Source organism: Falco naumanni, chromosome 4 (genome assembly GCF_017639655.2).
Source record: "Falco naumanni isolate bFalNau1 chromosome 4, bFalNau1.pat, whole genome shotgun sequence".
NCBI classification, from domain to species: Eukaryota; Metazoa; Chordata; class Aves; order Falconiformes; family Falconidae; genus Falco; species Falco naumanni.
In genome coordinates this window covers 57,173,171-57,191,583 of record NC_054057.1, presented here as the reverse complement: position 1 = coordinate 57,191,583, position 18,413 = coordinate 57,173,171, and the positions used below count along the sequence as shown (strand labels likewise).

Genomic DNA, 18,413 nt, shown 5'->3' with positions numbered 1-18,413 from the left:
TTCCAACTGATGACTTCCCAAATGGAAAGGAACCTCACCTGGATGGTGCGCACCTCCTGAAATTCCTGTTTCCCTTAATGGTAATGCAGTGTGAGTACAAATCTCAACGCTGAGCATTGCTTTTCCTTCAAATTTGCATACTCATGACTGCCTAGGGCCGCAGGGCTTATCTGGGGCTTAAGTGCTGTTTCCAGCCCTGGGGAGCCCTGTATCTGCGGATACTGCTGCCAGCGGGCCTGGGGGTGATGCTCTTTCTGTACTTGGGCTTTGGTGTACAAGATCATCCCAAATTGCAGCAGATTGATTCTGCTTGACCTTTACTAAAAGCCATGAAAAGGTGCGTTGTGGACACATGGCCCTGCTCAGGTCTGGAGGAGATCGTCTCAGCCTGGAGATGTGACTTGGCTCCAGTCAACTACTGCTGCCTCCTCACCTGTTGTTGGAAACCTGCAGTGGGTTCCTGCTCTGTCCCTTGGTCTGGGCCCTCAGTGTCCTCCAGTCTCCTATAACACGGCACCCAGCTCAGGCTCTCCAGTGCCAGTCCAGAACTGATTTCAACTGTTGTAAATTCTGGCAGTATTTTGTTCTGTCTTCTGGCTCCTGCTTCTCCAGATCCATGAGACCCATGACTGGTGTCTGACTGACTCTCCCAGGCTTCCCCATTTTAAACCGTGACTTGAACAGACCCAATTTGTGTTGTCTAGCACCTCTGCCTGGTTCAGCATCTGCCTGTTTGTCTCTGTCTTTGGTATTCCCTGCTTGTGGCTGCTGAGCTGGGCTTATCCTGAGAGCAGCACCTCTCCTCTGGCTGCCTGGGGACCTGGAGTTCCTCCAGGTTTGACCTGTGCGGGTGCCCTGGTCAACCCAAACGGGTCAGCCATGGTCTGGTTTCCATCATGCTTATACGATGCTCTTCCCACAGATCTGTGGGCACGAGAAGGAGCATCCAAGTTGCTTTGGGCACCTCTGAGGGCTTTGCCTCATGGACATCCCAAAAGGGGCACCAGGCAAATGCTGTTCCTACATCAGGAATGGGCTGAACAGAGTTGGTTTCATGTTCTCAATGATCATTTTAAGGCATGAAGGCGTCTGAGCTGAGATTTGCCAAACCTGCCTCAAGCGGCATTGCCCTGTGTCAGATTTCTGCCATCCCTGTACGCCTTCCCCAAGTCTTCCCTACATATAGCCCCCGCCAGCCGACGGGGTGGCCCAGAGTTGGTGGGGAGGGTGGACATCCCATGTGCGGCTTGCTCGTGGCTGCACAGGGAAGCTGCGGAAAATGAAGGAAATGGAGTCTCCCATCGCGTGGGACCACAGCCAGCTGGCTGCCCTTCCCCGTCTCCATCTCTGCCCATCCGTTAGAATCACTCTCTTTATTCCCCTGGCGTTTTCCCAGCTCTGCATCGCGCTGGGCTTTCAGCCCCTCTGAACCTTGCGTTCCTGGGTGGAACCACTGGTGACCGTCTCAGCGGTTCAGCACACGCAGCGCTCGCAGTTGCTTTGGAGAAGAAGTTTTTCCCCTGTCAATGCCACCGGCCCTGGCCGAGGAGGTGACCCATGTTGCCTGAAACAGGAGCCTTCTGCTCCAGCCAGCGCCGTATGTTCGTGGGTGGCAGAGATGATTAATGTATTACATGGTGTGCTTAGGTAAAACATCAGGCATTAAGTCTGTCCAGACTACATGTCTGTGGTGGCTGCCTACGTCTGCAGAGCTTATCTTGGTTTAAATATTAATTCTAGTCCTCTGGGAAGTTTGTCCCAGCACTGTCCCGTTCCAGACGCAGCTGCCAATGTCAGGCGCTGGGGACATTTTGAAAGCAGTTGGTGAATTTGGGCTGTTTCAGAAATGGCTGGTGCTGCTCACCTTGTTCCCCTGCCTCAGTGTGGCTTTCCACCAGTTTTGCCAACTTTTTATGGTTCCACACGTGCCTTATCACTGCGACACCAGCTGGATCCGTGCCATCGGCCCCAACCTGACCGAGGAAGAGCAGCTGAACCTCACCTTGCCCCGGGATGCTAACGGGGCGTATGAGCAGTGCTTCATGTACTCGCCCGTGGACTGGGACCTGGGCTCCATCGTGGCGTATGGCCTGAACGCCACGGAGAAATGCAGCAGTGGCTGGGTGTACCCCTCAGCACCGCCGCCGTCCCTGCTGACCGAGGTCTGTAACTGCCTTTTGACGCACTGGGGACGTGGAAGGGGAGACCCAAACGGCCACCCTGTCCTGTAGTTCAGTCAAAGCTGTTGCCAGCCATGGCGCAGCTGAGCTGGGCTGAGATTTACATCAGGTGTCTTTTGGGGACCTTGGCTTTACCACTCAGCCCCCAGATGTGGTCCCCGGGAGGTTGCAAGCAACCAGGCTGTGATACAGATATCAGCGGGACCATAGGTGGACCCAGTGGAGAGATTAATCACTCCTGGTTGGGACCTTTTGGGTCTCCCTGCCCCAGCTGCCCCTCTGCAGTCAGGGGGTGACTTTTTCATTCGTCCCTGTGCACAGGTTTGTGCTTGGGAGACCCTGGCCACGGGAAGGAGGCAGAGCTCGGCACTTGGCTCCTGCTCCCACATGTGTCAGGGCAAGCAGCTGTGGGGTGCTGCTGCGGGGTCTCAGTGTTGTGACGCCAGCTCAAGGTTGTTGCAAACAGCCCGAGTCCCTCACTGCTCCTTGCTCTGTGCGGAGGTACCAGGTTTGACGAGGAGGGGAAATCTTGCAAAGCCACACATCTAATGGACAACAGGAGCTTCAGCAATAAATAGTGCTCTGGCGAGCAGTGCTAAAGTTCTTTCAGTGCTTTGTGACCTCTCTATTTCCTATACATGATCTTCCCTATATGACTTTTTCTGTAGCTGACCTCTGGACCCTGGCAGTTGCAGAACATCTCTTTAAGAGAAACTGCTTGGCCCAGGAATCAGCGTTGCACTCATCCTTTTTCCTCTGGGAGGGCAGGCAGTCTAGGAAGAAGCAAGCTGCTGGGACTTCCATCCTATGTCCCACTAAGAAGCAAAAATTGCCAACAAGGAGTGGGGTTCTGGGCTGGGGTGGTCCTGCAGGTCCCACTGCTTGGGAGAGGGACACTACTATGTGCTCCATGGGCTTGTCCCACAGAGGTGTGCTACGTGCATACCATAGAGTCTCACATCCTTGGAGGTGGGATCAGAAAGCACCTGTCAAGAACAAAACGAGAACAAGAACCTGTCAAGAACAGAAGCATTTGTGTTTCCTTCCTCCAGTTTGACCTGGTGTGTGATAGGAAGGACCTGAATGACATCTCCCAGTCCATCTACATGGCAGGGCTGTTCATAGGAGCCATGATCTTTGGGCCACTAAGTGACAGGTGAGAGAACACACAACCACCTGTCCAGGGTGTGTGCAGAGCCGGCGGTGCACAGAGCGGCACGTTGCTCCGAGCCTGCCTGGGCACTGCACCCCCTGCATTTTGTCACCCCTCCTCACTAATAGGGACCCTGACCAAAGTCCTCAGGTCCTGTGAGGTCATGGCCACACAGTGAGTGGAAGGAAGGAGAGCACAGTGTGTGCACAGGGTGCTTCACATGTCAACCCAGAGTCTAGCCTGAGCCTTAGCACCCTCAAGAGAGGGCGATACAATCCCTGTAGCCCACTGGGCTCTTCTCCATCTCCATGGGGTCTATCCAGGTACTGACTGTGTCTTCCCTCTTCCTCCCCAGGATCGGCCGACGGCCAGTCATTCTGATCTCCGTGTTCCTTCAGGGCTTGTTTGGTGTAGGAATTGCCTTTGTGCCCCATTTCTATGTGTACATGGCCTTCAGATGTGTTGTGGGGGCTTCGGTGTCAGGGATCATCATGACGCAATTGGCCTTAGGTGAGTAGGACGCCCTGGTCCTGAGACAGATAGTTGTGGCCTCTCAGGATGTAATAGGAAAGGTCTATAAAGAAATAAAAATCATCACGTACAACTTGAAAAACACCACGGTGAGGACAGGCCTTGCTCTGCACTGTCCTTTGGTGCTTTGGCACTTTGGCATCTCCTCTGAGTGAGAGCCATGGGGAGCATCTCTCCCATGCCAGTGCTCAGAGAGGGGCAAGAGGACAGTCTTCCTTCCAGCTCAGAAGCTCAGCGCAGGGAGAGAGCCCAGTGGCTCTGGGAAATACTGTTTTGGGCCCCAGCTCTGTCCCAGTGAGGGGCTCTGTGGATGCTGAGAGCAAAGAAGTGACATACCTGAGCTTCATGTCCTCTTGCAGAGGATCAGGACACCATGACGATAAGGAGAGGTGATGCATCTCAGGAATCACTGGTGACTTCCATGTGTGACTGATGCCAGAGCTCTGATTGCTGATCTCTCCTCACCTCTAGGACAGCTCTTCTCCTGGGGGAACACCCTGCTTGCATCAGGGAAAATAATTTGCATGGATGACTCTGAACCTGCATTCTTCTTTTCAGCTACAGAATGGGTTGGTGTCTCCTCCCGGCCAAAGGCGGTGCTGATTTCTCACTGCACTTTCGCCATCGGACAGATGGTTTTGGCAGGCTTGAGTTACGGTATTCGCAACTGGAGGCTGCTGGAAATTGCAGGATCTGCTCCTATATTTGGCTTTTTCTTCTTCATCCGGTAAATGGGATGGGGGCAGAGCTTCTTGCAGACACAGCAGCAACAAGAGTGAGGGGTGGCAGTGAGGAGACAGCAGCTCTGGGGCAGGTTGGGTCTTTCCCAGTGTGCAGATACTGGAGGGGCTTCAGCACATCACCCTGGGGCACTGGACCACTGAGAGCAGCAGCTGCTTTGCTTCAGGGCTTCGAATGTGGCCTTTGGGGCATGAAACATAGACCTGGAAAACCTGACCTGGGGAGGTGTTTAGAGCCATCCATCACATATGATACCCCTTGCTTTCTGGACATGGTTGCAGGGAGACGGGCTGTGGGGAAACTCAGCGGGTCACAGCAGCATCTCCTGGTTTCATCTTCTTGACAGGGTGCTACCAGAATCAGCTCGGTGGCTGGTGACAAAAGGCAGAATAGAAGAAGCTAAGAAGGTCCTTCAGAAGGCAGCAGCCACCAACAAGCGCTCCATCCCACCAGCACTCCTTGAGCAGGTACCTTTAACAGCGTGGGGAACTGCCTGTTGTCTTCAGAGACTTTCCTCTGTGCTTGGGTTTGTAGCAGCTGTTGGAGCTGAGGTCACCTGAAAAACATATTTCCATGCCCATTGGGGATGATTTGGGGATGGACTGTGGGTGACTCCAGTTTCAGCTGTGCTGTACAGGGACAAGGTCAGGGAAGAGCCACAGCTTCTGCTAACACTCACCCTAGAGCTTTCTGGAGTCTACCATGGGATATGGGAAGAACCCAAATGCTTCCCTGGCTTTTCTTCTGTGAGGATTGCAGGACTGTTGATGATGAGCAGGAGGTCTCTGTTTAGTCTGTGGTTTTCCATGCATAGATGCCTGAAGGTGAGTTATCTCCTTGCCCACCCCAAAGTCCCTACACTAGGGATTTGTTCATCCCAAGGAACCTCTCAGTCACCAAAGTAGTGCACTGGGCACCCAGAGGACAGATGCAGGAGCCCAGCTCCACTGGGCTGCCCTCCCTCCCAGAGCAGTTTAGTGTCACAGGACTGTCCCACGGAGGCTTTGCATTGACTGCAGATGGAAAAGGAGTTAGCCACGGGTCTCCCTCACCTGGTTTGACTCCTTGGCTTTCTGCCTTTTGAAGTTGAGGCCTGAGAAGCAGACCAAGTCTGGAGGTATTCTGGATCTCTGCCGGAAGAAGCAGCTCCGGAAGGTGACTTCAGTCATGTCATATGCCTGGTAAGACATCCCCTGGCCCCATCTTCTCAGACTTCTAGTTGAAGAAAACAAAGGATTGATGGTTAGTCATAACCATAAATTCACCTTGTGTTTTTTGGTTGTTATTGGTGGGTGTTTCTGTTCCTGGCTATTCAAGATGTTACGTGGTTTGTGGGAAAGGTTAGAGCCTTTCCAGCTTTGGCAGTCCTGTGGTGTTCTTCTGGTTTTATGTCCCCTTGGAAATTCTGTGACTTGGTCAAAGTGTTGTCATTGGAGATCAATATTGTATTTGCTCATGGCTCACAGCTATGCTCAGTACCAACCTGCCTGGCTTTCAGGTTTGCGAACAGCCTTGCCTACTACGGTTTGAGTCTGAACGTGACAAATTTTGGTCTGGACATATACCTGACGCAGCTTGCATTTGGAGCAGTGGAAATCCCAGCACGTGTTGGTTGTATCTTCATGCTGCAGTGGTTTGGCAGGAAGAAAACCCAGGCTGTTCTCCTGCTGCTGAGTGGCCTGGTGTGTCTGATCATCACCGGCATCCCTGAAGGTGAATGACCTCTTCCCATCCTGAGAGGGCAACTTCTGGGACAGGGAGTTACAGAGCCCCAACTCTTCCCTTGCTGGTGCAGGTCCTGTCCTCCCAACCGGGCCGGCTCACATCTCTCAGGGTGACCTGAGCACCGTGTCTCACTGGCTGACCCTGGTGCCATGGCCACAAGGGACTTGGCTAACTCGCCAGGGTCCATTTGGATCAGCAAACTTTTGCTTGCTGCTTATGAAAGGAGAGGGTAGAGCTGAGCCCAGTAGGCCGCCTATAAGCAGAGGTGGCCTCCAGGAAAATTGCTGTGTGGGGAGGTGGGATGATGGAGGGAAAATGCGCTGAAGATGGCCCCCAGGCAGACCTGCTCCTCGGTCCACGTTCAGGCACGGTTGGAGACTATGGCTCCCCGCAGGCAACATAGTGGTCCCTGTGCAACCCCAGCCCCCCTGAGTGGTGCTGGGCCCTTGTCCCACAGCGGTGGTCTCTCCTCCTCCCCTCAGAACAACCTGTGGTGACCACTGCCCTGGCCATCATTGGCAAGTTTACCACTTCAGCCTCCTTCTCCACCTCCTACGTCTACTCCGCAGAGCTCTTCCCCACGGTTGCCAGGTGAATTCTCCCCACGATCAGGGCTTCCCTCGACCATGGCTGGTAGCAGTGGTGGGGCAAAAGCTCAGTTGTTCCCATGGCCGACCTTGCTCCATGGCATCCTGGTGGGGCTGAGCCCTGCCCGCATGTCCCACTGCCCCTTGCTTCCCCAGGCAGACTGGCTTGGGGCTGTGCTCGATGTCAGCACGGGTGGCGGCGATCATGGCCCCGCTGATCCGACTCCTGGGCCAGTTCCACCGGGCCATCCCCATGGCCATCTTCGGGAGTCCTGCCGTGGTGGGGGCACTGCTCTGCGTCCTGCTGCCTGAGACCTGTGGCACCGACCTGCCGGACGACACGGGGCATGGCCACCCTGCAGCTGAGGTGGGTGCCCATGGTGCCCGTGCTGCCCTTGCGCAGGGACACGGGGTGCCAGCGCTGCGGAGGCTGTTGGCATTGCGTGGTTGGGGCTGGGGGTTTCTCCCAGGGCTTACAGTGGTGGGAGGGCAGGGAGCAGGACGCCCCGCTGCGGAGGGAGGGGAGGAGGCCCCGTAACCCTGCACACGATGGTCATCCCTTCATTCCTGTCTGTGGGATGGAAGGACTAGAGGAACAGCTGGCGCTTGGCTTGCACCCTCTGCCCTCGCGAGGGAAGGACCAGTGCCTCGTAGCCGTGTCCTCTGGCTTTCAGCCTCTCGTAGCTCCCAGACTCCATTCCCTGCGGGACTGGGTGGAATTGCACTCCAACAGTTTTGCTGTCCTGCTGGGAGCAGGGTGCCCACAGGGGCCCAGAGAGTGAGTGGTGAATGGGAAGCCAGGTGGCTGAAGGCCGCGTGTCTCAGAGAAGGCTGCCATCAGCTCGTAACAGGTCTGTCTTTGCTTTTAATCTCCTTTCCCTTTCATTAGGTCTGTGGAAGTGCCAACAGCAGCTCTGGAAAAGGACACATGACAGGAAAAGATGGTGGCCAAGACAATGAGTGCACAAAGACCACTCACTTCTAGCGGGGCGTGCAAGCAGCTGTAGCTAAAGGCGACCTATAGCTGTGCCAGCACTGAGGATGGGCAGGGTCTCCCCTGGCAGGACACCACCACCTCTCAAGCGGTCACTGCCAATGCTTGGTTTTCCTTTTCTTTTTTGCCTTCCTGTATCTCCCTCTATAGCTTGTCCTCAGGCACTGCACGCTGTCTGGGGTGTTCAGCAGTGCTCTCACCGGAGAAAACTTGATGCTTTTCATTTAAGGAAAAAAGGAAGATATCAGAAACCAGGATGGAGGCAACATTTTCTCTTCCTTTTTCCTGTCTTGTCTTCAGGAACGTGAGGCTGTAAACTTTGTCCAAGTGAGACAACTGCTAGAGCATTGAATAGACTTGCAGCAGAGTGCTGTGCTCGCTAAAGAGAAAGCCAGGGCAGATGCTGCAGTGAAAAGACTCTCATACTTGCAAAAAGGAGTGATTTCTCTTGACTGTCTAGCATGATCCTCTCACCCTCTCTTAAAAACACTCCTTTTTTTTTTTTTTTTTTTTTTTTACTTGAGACACTCAGTTGAGAAAATAAAAAAGATGCCATGGAAGAAACAGCAGGCAGTGAGCAAGGATGTCTAACAGGCAGCAGGATTTTTGCCTTGGTGCTGGTGGCTTTGTGCATGGAAAATAGTGCCGTCAGGCTGTGGTGTAGAACCACATTAATGCATCTGTTCCAGGAAGCTGAGAGACATTGTGGCAGTTGGTCTCTCAGATGAAAGTACAAATCTTTCTGGAAACTATCAGGTCTTCCCACTCTGTTCTAAATTCTAGTCTATTCCTTCTTGCTGTATCCATTCCTGTCTTTAAACAGTTTAGGACTACCCTTGCCTTATGCTATGAAGAAAACCCGTGCTTTTCCTGTGCTTCTCCTCCTCTTATCTCCTGTCCCTCAAGGGGACTTTCTTTTACCACTGGCTTGGTACAGATGAAGCCCAGAAGCTGTGCAGTGGTGACGATCTAGCTTGGTCTGTATACAGCTCAAACACTATTTTCTGCTAGTGTCCAGAAGCTTTTAAAATAGACTTTATTTCTTCTCCCCATTGTCATGCCTGCATGTTTTCCATGGATCCAAGTACCCCACGGGTATGCAGTTTGATAAAACAGGGTTTTGGATAAGATCAGTGACATGCCACAATGCCGCACCAGGAGGGGCTGCCTGTGGTGCCAGCTTCCCTCTGGCACTACTTTTCAAAGGATTTGCTCCTCTTCAGTGACCCTGAGTGTAGAGGAGCCCTGTCCTTTGCCCGAGGGCATTCTTTCCTTGGCAGAGGCTGGGGGCTCCTCCTTCAGGCTTTTATGGAAAATAAGGCATTGAGGGTAAAGGCTGAGGGAAGAGCTTGGAGCAAAATGCACAGTTATTGAGCGAACCATGGCTTCTTTTGGGAATTCTGCTCTGAGACTCTCTGTTTCAGCTCACTTCATAAATAAAGGTGTCTTAGCACATCTGATGTCCTTCTGCTTCCACCTCTTTCATGCCTCCAGTAGGCTGAAGATCCATTTCATCTGCTCTTCCCTAGACCACTGCATCTGGTTAGTTTAAAGACCACTGGATGGAGCCCATCTGGCTGAAGAGCACCTGAATAGCTTAGAATCATAGAATCATAGAATCATTTAGGTTGGAAAAGACCTTTGAGTTCATCAAGTCCAACCATTAACCCAGCACTGCCAAGTCCATGAGCAAACCATGTTGCTAGCACCACACCTACATGTTTTTCAGATACCTTCAGGGATGGTGATTCCACCACCTCCCTGGGCAGCCTGTTCCAGTGCTTGACAATCTTTTCAGTGAAGAAATTTCTCCTACTATTCAATCTAAGCCTCCCAAGCTTGACTTGGGATGTTTTACCCAGCTCAGCAGAAATGGGAGGATACCCAAGGGTTTTGCTGTGCCTTAATGTCACTGCTACTTGGTCTGTGCCTGGTCTTGCACTGTAATAAATAGACCTCACAGCAGAGTGGGGCCAGGTGTGGTGGGGTAGCATGTGAGAATGCAAACACACTTGCATGCGTGCAAGGGGATGTTTGGGGCTCTCATCATGCTGAGGCTATAGGCAAAGGGTAAAAAGTGCCTTGGGTGACCTGAAGGGATAACTAAGGGAAAGAAGATGACCTCATAGCCAAGGAGAGGGGGCCAAAAGGCTGAAGAGAATGTGAGAACAAAATGGGGTAGCAAGGTTTGTCTGGGAAGAGCAGATGCAAGACCTTAATGGAGTGGCTTACCAAGCTGTGACTGGAGGACCAGTTGTGGGAAGGTGCTGAAGGGGGCAGGGACACTGCCAAGGGTTTGCTGAGGCATATTGATAAATGTCCAAGCCTTCTTCAGGCCCTTCTACACCAGATGTGGAAACGAGGCCCTGCTCCTGTGTTTACACCCTCACTCACGCCTGCCTGTGTCAGGTCAGAACCTCTTGACCTCCATTTCCCCTTTGGACAGACCCATGTCCACGTACCAGAACCTCGGCACTGCTGAGGAAGCTGGTCAGGCAGGGCCAGAGGGACCTAAGGTGTGGAGGGGCAGCAGAGCCTGGCCTGACCCTGTTGCCGGAGGTAAGGTGAGGAGCTATGGGGGTGAAGCAGCTCCTGTTGCCAGAGGACCCCCCCAGGGAACACTCAGACACTCAGTGCATCCTCGGTGCCAGTGACACCAACAAACTATGTTGCAACCCTAACTTCTGGCTGTGGGGCAGAGGTGTCAGGATCTTGGACCTTGCCCTTTGGCTAGAGGGTGTTGTCCTCTCCTTCCTCCTGACGCCATGCTAAGAAGGCTCCAGATCCATGACAAGAGCAAACTTTGCAGAAATGGACCCAGCAGGGAATGGCTGAGGAGGTGAGGAGAAGCAGCATTAATGCTGCTCTCATGACTCTGTGCAATGAGTCACAGAATCATTTAGGTTGGAAAAGACCCTTAAGATCATCGAGTCCAACTCTTAACCCAGCACTGCCAGGTCCACCGCTAAACCATGGTGCTAAGTGCCACATCTACACACCTTTTAAATACCTCCAGGGCTGGTGACTCCACCACCTCCCTGGGCAGCCTGTTCCAGTGCTTGACAACCCTTTCAATGAAGAAATTTTTCCTAATATCCAATCTAAACCTTCCCTGGTGCAGCTTGAGGACATTTCCTCTTATCCTATCAGTGTTACCTGGGAAAAGAGACCCACAGCCACCTTCCAACACCCTCCTTTCAGGTAGCTGTAGAGAGTGATAAGGTCTCCTCTGAGCCTCCTTTGCTCCAGGCTGAAGGACCCCAGTTGCCTCAGCCGTTCCTCACAAGGCTTGTGCTCCAGACCCTTCACCAGCCTTGTTGCCCTTCAGTGCAAAAGCCTAGATCCTGCAAATGCCCTGTCCCATCTCCAGCCATGGCCAGGTCTCATATGACTCTGGAGATTTTGTGCACCAAAGCTAAAGCACAAAATGAATATCACCTCCAGGCATGACTAATCCAGACTTGAGACATCCCACCCTTCAAAACTGCATTTACTACCACACAAAGCAACCAGAAACAAAAGGATGCTGCAAACTTGAGTGACCAGCCTTCTTCTTTGACCAAGAGTAGTGCTGTTGTTTGAGGAGATAGCTTCATGAAAGGCCACCAAACACATTCCTTGCTTGCAATCAAGCAGTGTAGGAAAGGCCACCCTTCTCTTTCTTTGGCATAGTGCTAGATGACACTAAAATGTTGTGGCTGAGCTGGCAGCAACCCACCAAGGTCACTGTTAAAAGCTGACCATGACTGGAGAAAGCTGTCCAGATGTCCACTCAGTTTAACTGACATTGAATTGCACCATACACCACACAATTCAGGAAACTTGCACAGTTTCTAGTAGAGAAAATACAGGTTGTTCATCTGAAGACTTGGAAATAAAAAAAGTCCCAATTTAACTCAGTCATCCTGCTCTGTTTCTGCATTGTTTGTGGCTGATGGAAGCAAAACACGTTTCCATCTGCATGTTAAATTACAGACTTACAATTTCTGTGTAGAAAACACTCTGGAGCCAATAGCAGTTACAAAGGCCAAATGTGAACAGTAAGAAAAAAAAAAGTCAACACCAGTTATTATTCACATATTGCATTACAAGTGTCTCTTATCAAACTCAGAGTATAATTTATATTATTCATGTAGAAACTCAAATTCAACACCACATAGAAATAAAAGCTAAATACGTGTGTGACAGGGTTTCAGTGACATCCTGAGGCTTGGACCAGCGAGGAGGCTGACGACCCAAGCGATTAGTGCAGCAGGGACACAGCCCGGTGCTCGCTTGCCCAGTACTACCACTCTACTGGCGACTCTTTATTGCTGTAAAACATGACAGGGATGGTTCCACGGGTACCAGTTTGCAAAGGACTGGGAAACACGTCGGGGGGACTCGTGCAGCCAGGCATAACAGACTGGGTTTCAGGAACAGTTCCAAGTGCATCTTTTCCAAGCGCAGAGCGACACAGATCTCCTCTCCCTCTGACCATGAATATTTTGTTGATCGTCTGAAAGACCGGTTTCCAGACAGCAATGCCTCATTGGTCTGCTTCAAGAAAGACTGGATCAGACTAGACCTTTAGTATATGCCTGCCCATTCATCACTTGCTTACTGAGCATCTGCAGATGTCCTTCTCCAAGTCTACTCCATCCTCTCTGTTGTCTGTCTTGGACAAAATTTTCAGTCTCCTGCTGCTGAAGACAAGAAGGAAAGAGGACGGTGATACTTTTTCCATCCTGGTTTCTGACATATTTCTCTTTGCCTTAAATTTGCACCCTTTTTTTTTTTTTTTTTTTCTTTTTTTCTTCCTTAAATTGAGAGCTCCAGGTACCCACCTTATCCGTGGGGTGGCCATACCCCATGTCATCTGGCATGCCAGTGCCATGGGTCTCAGCCAGCAGGATGCAGAGCAGCCCCCCATCCACTTTTACTAGCATGTTCATCCATCACAATGATACACTGTGGTCCTCCAGGGTGTGCTTTGTCACCAGCCATTCCCTCCACATTCTTGGGGCCTGAACAAAGGTGCCAGAGCATTGCCATTCTTGAGGATAGCGTGGGGACAGCTTGTCTTGTCCCAGCCCTGCGTACGTCCCCAGGCCTCCTGAGGGCAACTGTGCTGCAGGGCAAGGTTTTTGTCTGAAGCATGAAGCTGTGACTCTTGAAATAAGGGCTGGTCTTGCTAAGCGTGGTGAAGCAAACAGGGTGAATGTGCTGCTCTCATTAATGGGTTATTGGATACATAGCCCGTCCCGGAGACTATAGGAAAGAGAAGCAGAAAAGCACATCTCCTCTGCACCAGGAAATATGGCTGGTAGTCAGTAGACTCGGTCTTGACAGCTTGTGTCCCAAGCTGTCGCTTTTCATTTTCCCCATGTAGATAACCTGTTTAGTCATAAAACTAGATCTAAACTATAGTGTCTTGAGGAGAATCCTAAAATAGATCTGGCTTAGAGAGTAACCTTAAGACAAACAGCATGTTATGCACACAGACGTACAGAGCACACGGCATTTGGGGATAAGAAATGACACCAGCTTGGCTTTGCCCGAGGTTCTGATGTCACTTGAAAAGCAGATTGACCTGATTTCTGCTGCACGTCTGAGCTGCTTCCTGGACAGACTCCCTGAGTGGTTTGTATCTTTATTCCTGGAATCTGGAAAGCTGGATTGCCCTCGGTGTATGAAATTCCACGTGTAACTTGGCAGAGTCTTCTGACTGCTTTCACAAGAGCAATAAGGACAGGTTATTAGACACAAACCTGCTCACTTCGTGCCTCCTCTCGAATCCTTTGCCCTTTGCTCTGAACGCAGATAGCAGGTCTGAGCCTGCAGTGAGGTTACTGAAGGATCACGCGTCTGGGTTGGTGCTTCATGAGTGGGTATGGCATTTGTGGCAGCCAGAGAGGTGGAAGACAGGATCTTAGAACATCACCCCCTAAGCTGGTGGGGGAGAGAGAGAGGTCATACTGCTAAATGTTATTGGGAGTAAAGGAAGAGGGGAGTAAATGTTAGAGTTGTGTAAATTTGCACAAGTGATCTGCATGTGTCATATGCAAGCACCACACAGCCAAACATATCGCTGGGCTCTGGATCCACATCCTTGGATGAGAGGACTTGCTATTATTCAGAGACATGCCTTGAACAGGAGGTTGAGCTAAGCAACATCCAGAGATTCCTTTTACCCTAAATTCATATCTGGCCATGTTGTGGGGTGACTTGGCCAAGGAGATCTGCTGTGGCAGAGGTGTTTTGACCCTGTCCTGCTGAACAAGGAGTAGGTGCCTTTTCCATCAGCGTGCAATAAGCTGAAGTCTTCAAGCTTACCCAGCTTTGTGTCAGATTTTGACTATAAAAACTCCTTGGGGGTGACCCAGACATGACTGTAGTCTCATGCACTAATGCAGATGGGACTTCTTGAAGCTGTTCTTCCTAACATCATTAGACGGGCTTTTTTGAAGCCCTGGGGAAGCTTCAGTCCCTTTTAAACTCTGTCACCCAAAGAAGACATTTCTCATAGAAAGGTATTGTTCTTATGTCTGTCTTCGTCAGTCGGGGCTGAGTGGGTCAGCCCTGCACGGTGGAGATACCTGAGGGACAAAGATGAGGTCAGCCCTGCAAACCTGTTTTCTGGAACTAGAGTTTCTGAGCTTATTTCTCTGTTCAACATTTTTGTCCTGGTGGATTACTAAAGCTTGCAAAGCCTTCAGAGGGCATAGGAAATCAGCAGGTCTCAGGGAAGACCTGGGGTGGACAGCTGGAAAGCCTGTCCATCCATGTACCAATGTCAAGGGCCATGGGAAGGGAGAGAGAGCATCCAAGAGAGTAGTTCAGAAAAAGGAACCATTGCCTGGGGAGGAAGGCTGGTGTGGGCAGTAGGGCAGTGATGCACTAATGCATGGAAAAAGAAATAAGAAATTTCACATCTGGGCATCAGGTGTGACTGTGGTTGGACACCCATTTGGACATCTATATGTTGGGGTGAACTGCAGCCAGAACGGATTTGTACCCACCAGCTCCTGCATTGTCCCCCTTCCTCTTAGTGCTGGCAGGGAGAGGTCAGGTTTATGGGTGTCATGTGCTAGTGACAACTTGGTCTGGGGTGTCACTCAGAGTGTCTTTGGCACAGCTAACAGGCCAGCCCCTTCCCACTGCTACAGTGAGAGGCGCTTGATCCCTGCAAGCCTTTAGGCCTCATTTCTCCATCTCTAAACACAGATTGACCAGGTTTCAGGCAGGGCTGTGAAATGGTAGCGCCTCTGTCCCAAGCGTTTTGCCCCATCCCAAGGTGAGACTGACCTCAGCATCTGACGGCTTGTGTAGCTTTCAAGGACATCTCTGTTTTCCCTGATTCGGGTTAATTGAACAATCTCCCTGCGCAGGGCACCGACACACTGCTTTGCAGCAGACACAGTCGTTGAGCAGCTTTATTCCTCCATCAGATCTGACAGAGCCAGGGTTATTTCAGCACTGGGGAGGCAGGAAAGTTGCTTTTTGTTTATTTATATTAAAAAAAATAATAATTATTTTAACATCTTTACCTGTGGGTTTTTGTTTTGTTGTTGTTTTTTTTTTTTTTTTTTTTTAGACAGCTGATTGAAACAGGTGAAGCGATATGCTCCACAATACTTCTCAGAAGACACGTCCTTGCTTTGTCCCTCTGAGGTTTCTGGTGAGCTTGTTTATCATTAGTATAACTGTTAACTCCTATAATGTTTATGTTATGACAGCAAAGGGCAGTTAGGGAGGGTCAGAGTGCAACCACACCGAGAGAGCAGATGTAACAGTGTCCCAAGACTTTAAGAGACCTTCCTTCTCTGCCCTTCTGACCAGGTGACCTTGGCAAGGTCATTTCACTTAACTTTGCTCGCCATCATACAATGAGGCTAATGACAGTGACCTCCTATGCGAATCAGTTTTGCAGTCTACTGAAGGAAAAATATAATGAGGGGAGTGAGATATCAAAATTATTAACTGTAGGCAAGCTATATGGTGAAAAGGTGCATGACATTTTGGGTTGGATCTATGTCTGGATGTTTAAATGTAGTTGCCTACATAGGAAATAGATACCTAAGATTGCACTGTAGTTCATGGAGATGGATCAACAGGGTTAGTAAGAGTCCAGAGAGCTGCTGTCTGTTTTAGGGTGGGCTGAATCAGTCCCCAGACTGCCCTTGCTAATTCTCCTTTGACTCCGCTGTGGCCTTCAGCATCTGGTTTACATTAAAACACAAACATTGCAGACACCTAAACCTAACTTGGAGACAAATCTTCACCCTGCTGCCCTCAGCTTTACCTTTGCCCATTGCATTTTACTTGTGCACTTGTGGCCAAGGCTTCAGTTCCTTCCTGATAATGGCATTCTCTTCTCGTTTCAGTTTCTAGTTCTTGACTAGCTTGTTGCTCACAGCTGCTTGCTGGTTGGACCTCTTCAGAGGTTTGTCTCCCCTCTGCCATGCAGACAGTGGCCACACAGACATGCTCTGAGGGACCTGGGCAGGAGGTGGTGCAGAAGATGCCCTCTGCAGAAGAGCCCTGGGTGCAGAGAATGAGGTGCTGGTTGGTCTCTCCTTGGTGGCTCCTCACAGTGAAGCCAGTTCTGGCAATGTTCTTTTTCAGGAACTGAGCACTGACCCACTATGACCAGGATAGAGATCTTAACTCTAGCTCCTTAAACCATTAATAAATCAGCCTGTGCACAACAGAATTTGTCTAGTGCCAGAGGAGTGGAGGATTCCTAAACTGATCTCATGAATCAATTTTTGTCCCACATAAGCTAATTTGTGCTGCAGGGGTGGGTTGTTTTTTTAATCTTTCTTTCTTTTTTTTTTTTTTTTTTTTTTTTTTTTCATCTATATAAAGAACTCCTGATCTGAGAGGCCATCACTTAACACATTCAGGTCTGCAGAAGAGAGACTTTCATAATCTTCTTCAGCTCCTGATGTTTCTTCCCTCCCATTCATTTTTTCAGGAGCTTCCTGGCCCATTTTGGTTGCATCAACATGGAAAGGATCAAAGACACCCTGACTGAAGGTTTCAGAAGGATGGCTGGTGGGCATGCACACTGGGGGAAAATTGTCTTCCTGTGTAGAGAGATGCTTGTTTGTTGAGCTTTCCTCACCGAGAGCTGATCCAAGTGTTCCTTCTTCGGCATTTGGAGCCTGGCGCTGTGGATCCAGCTGCTGCAGCAGCACACAGCTCTGAATCCCTTTTGGGTCTCTAATTTCAATCTCATCCTGTCCAGCAAGAAGTGATAGACTGGAGGTGTCCCACAGCACTAGTGGGGCATTTGTTTCTGGTGGGATGTCCTGGCATAATTCTGAAGGATTTAGATCAAAGCAAGGCAGAGTTTCTGCCTCTGAACTTTGCAAGTTTGAATTTGGGGTTTTACTTGCTATGCTGGGAAAATCTTGTCCTCCTGATAAGAACAAGTTACTGTCCTCCAGAAAATCCATGTTGTCTAACTGAAGCTTGGCTTCCTTTGGTAACTTTTCTGAATTGCCTGGTAAAAAACTTATCCCATCCTCACGCACTGTGTCCTGGACATCTGGACTCAATAGGTTCTGAATTTCTAGCAGATGAGCATCATGATTATTTCCTTCCCTGGTGAGATTTTTGCTGTTATCAGCTGGAGGCATAAGCTCTGGAGGAGGATGTAGAGGGTTTGTTCCACCTTCGGAGGTTATTGAAGCTTCTTCCTGATTTTCCTGTGCTGGGATGAGAGAGGGCCAACAGCTGCCCCACTGCTGCCGAACCTGACTATTGAAAGCCGGTTGATCATCAATGTCAAGTTCAGTTCTCTCCTGTTTATCTTCACGTGAAATGCTTGTGCCGCGAGCTAACAACAGGACACCAGTCTCCTTGCCCTCAGTAGAGTCTGAGAAGCTTCCAGAGCTCTCCTGGATATGTTTAGAGAAGACCTCCATCCTTCCTGGCCGTGGCTGCTGATCATTCTTGGAGGTCTTTTGTTTTACTTGGTTGGAGGACCTGAGGTTGCCCTGGGGCTTTTCTGGCCTGTTGTCAATATTTGTTTGTGCTGATGATTGTGCAGGTTTTTCTAGTTGACTCTGCTTCTTCTCTGAGGAGTAACCAAACAAAGTGACAAGGGCTGACTGGGGCTTAGTGGGTTTCCTTTGGGTTGTTGTTTCTTTCTTGGGAGTGCTGCTTTTGTCTTCAGAACCAAAAAGTGTGGTGAAGGGTTTTTTCCCAAGCCTCAAACCTTTACCTAACATCTCTCTGCAGGCTTCACTGCTTCTGGTCTCTTTGCTGTGGGTACCAGGCCTTGATGTATGCACAGTGCTTTTGCCTGGGAGTTTCAGATCTATTTTTTCTTCACCCACTGGATGACCTCTGGATTTTTCCAAGGATATATTTGGTTTGGAAGAGTCTAATGTCTTGGATGATTGCTCAGAAATGTGAAGGATGTTTTCACTAACAAATTCTTTGGGATCCTTTGACTTGGAGTTGTTGACTTCATCATGTGAGGGCCAAGTGGCACATGCTCCTTTCAGAGG

General features: G+C 50.3%; 1 protein-coding gene across 2 annotated transcripts; it reads left to right on the top strand.

Moving 5' to 3' along the window:
• The first annotated feature begins 1,717 nt into the window (after positions 1-1,717).
• LOC121087251 (solute carrier family 22 member 13-like) lies at positions 1,718-8,452 on the top strand. 2 transcript variants are annotated; one of them, XM_040592045.1, is made up of 10 exons: positions 1,721-2,162; positions 3,233-3,336; positions 3,689-3,843; positions 4,423-4,591; positions 4,952-5,072; positions 5,692-5,786; positions 6,104-6,318; positions 6,813-6,921; positions 7,074-7,284; positions 7,807-8,452. In XM_040592045.1, the coding sequence occupies exons 1-10, from the start codon at positions 1,791-1,793 to the stop codon at positions 7,900-7,902; spliced, it is 1,647 nt and encodes a 548-aa protein (XP_040447979.1). In that variant the 5' UTR covers positions 1,721-1,790; the 3' UTR covers positions 7,903-8,452. The 2 variants fall into 2 exon arrangements, with proteins under 2 accessions (XP_040447980.1, XP_040447979.1); XM_040592046.1 differs by lacking the exon at positions 7,807-8,452 and having other exon boundaries at positions 1,718-2,162; positions 7,078-7,228.
• The last annotated feature ends 9,961 nt before the right edge of the window (positions 8,453-18,413 follow it).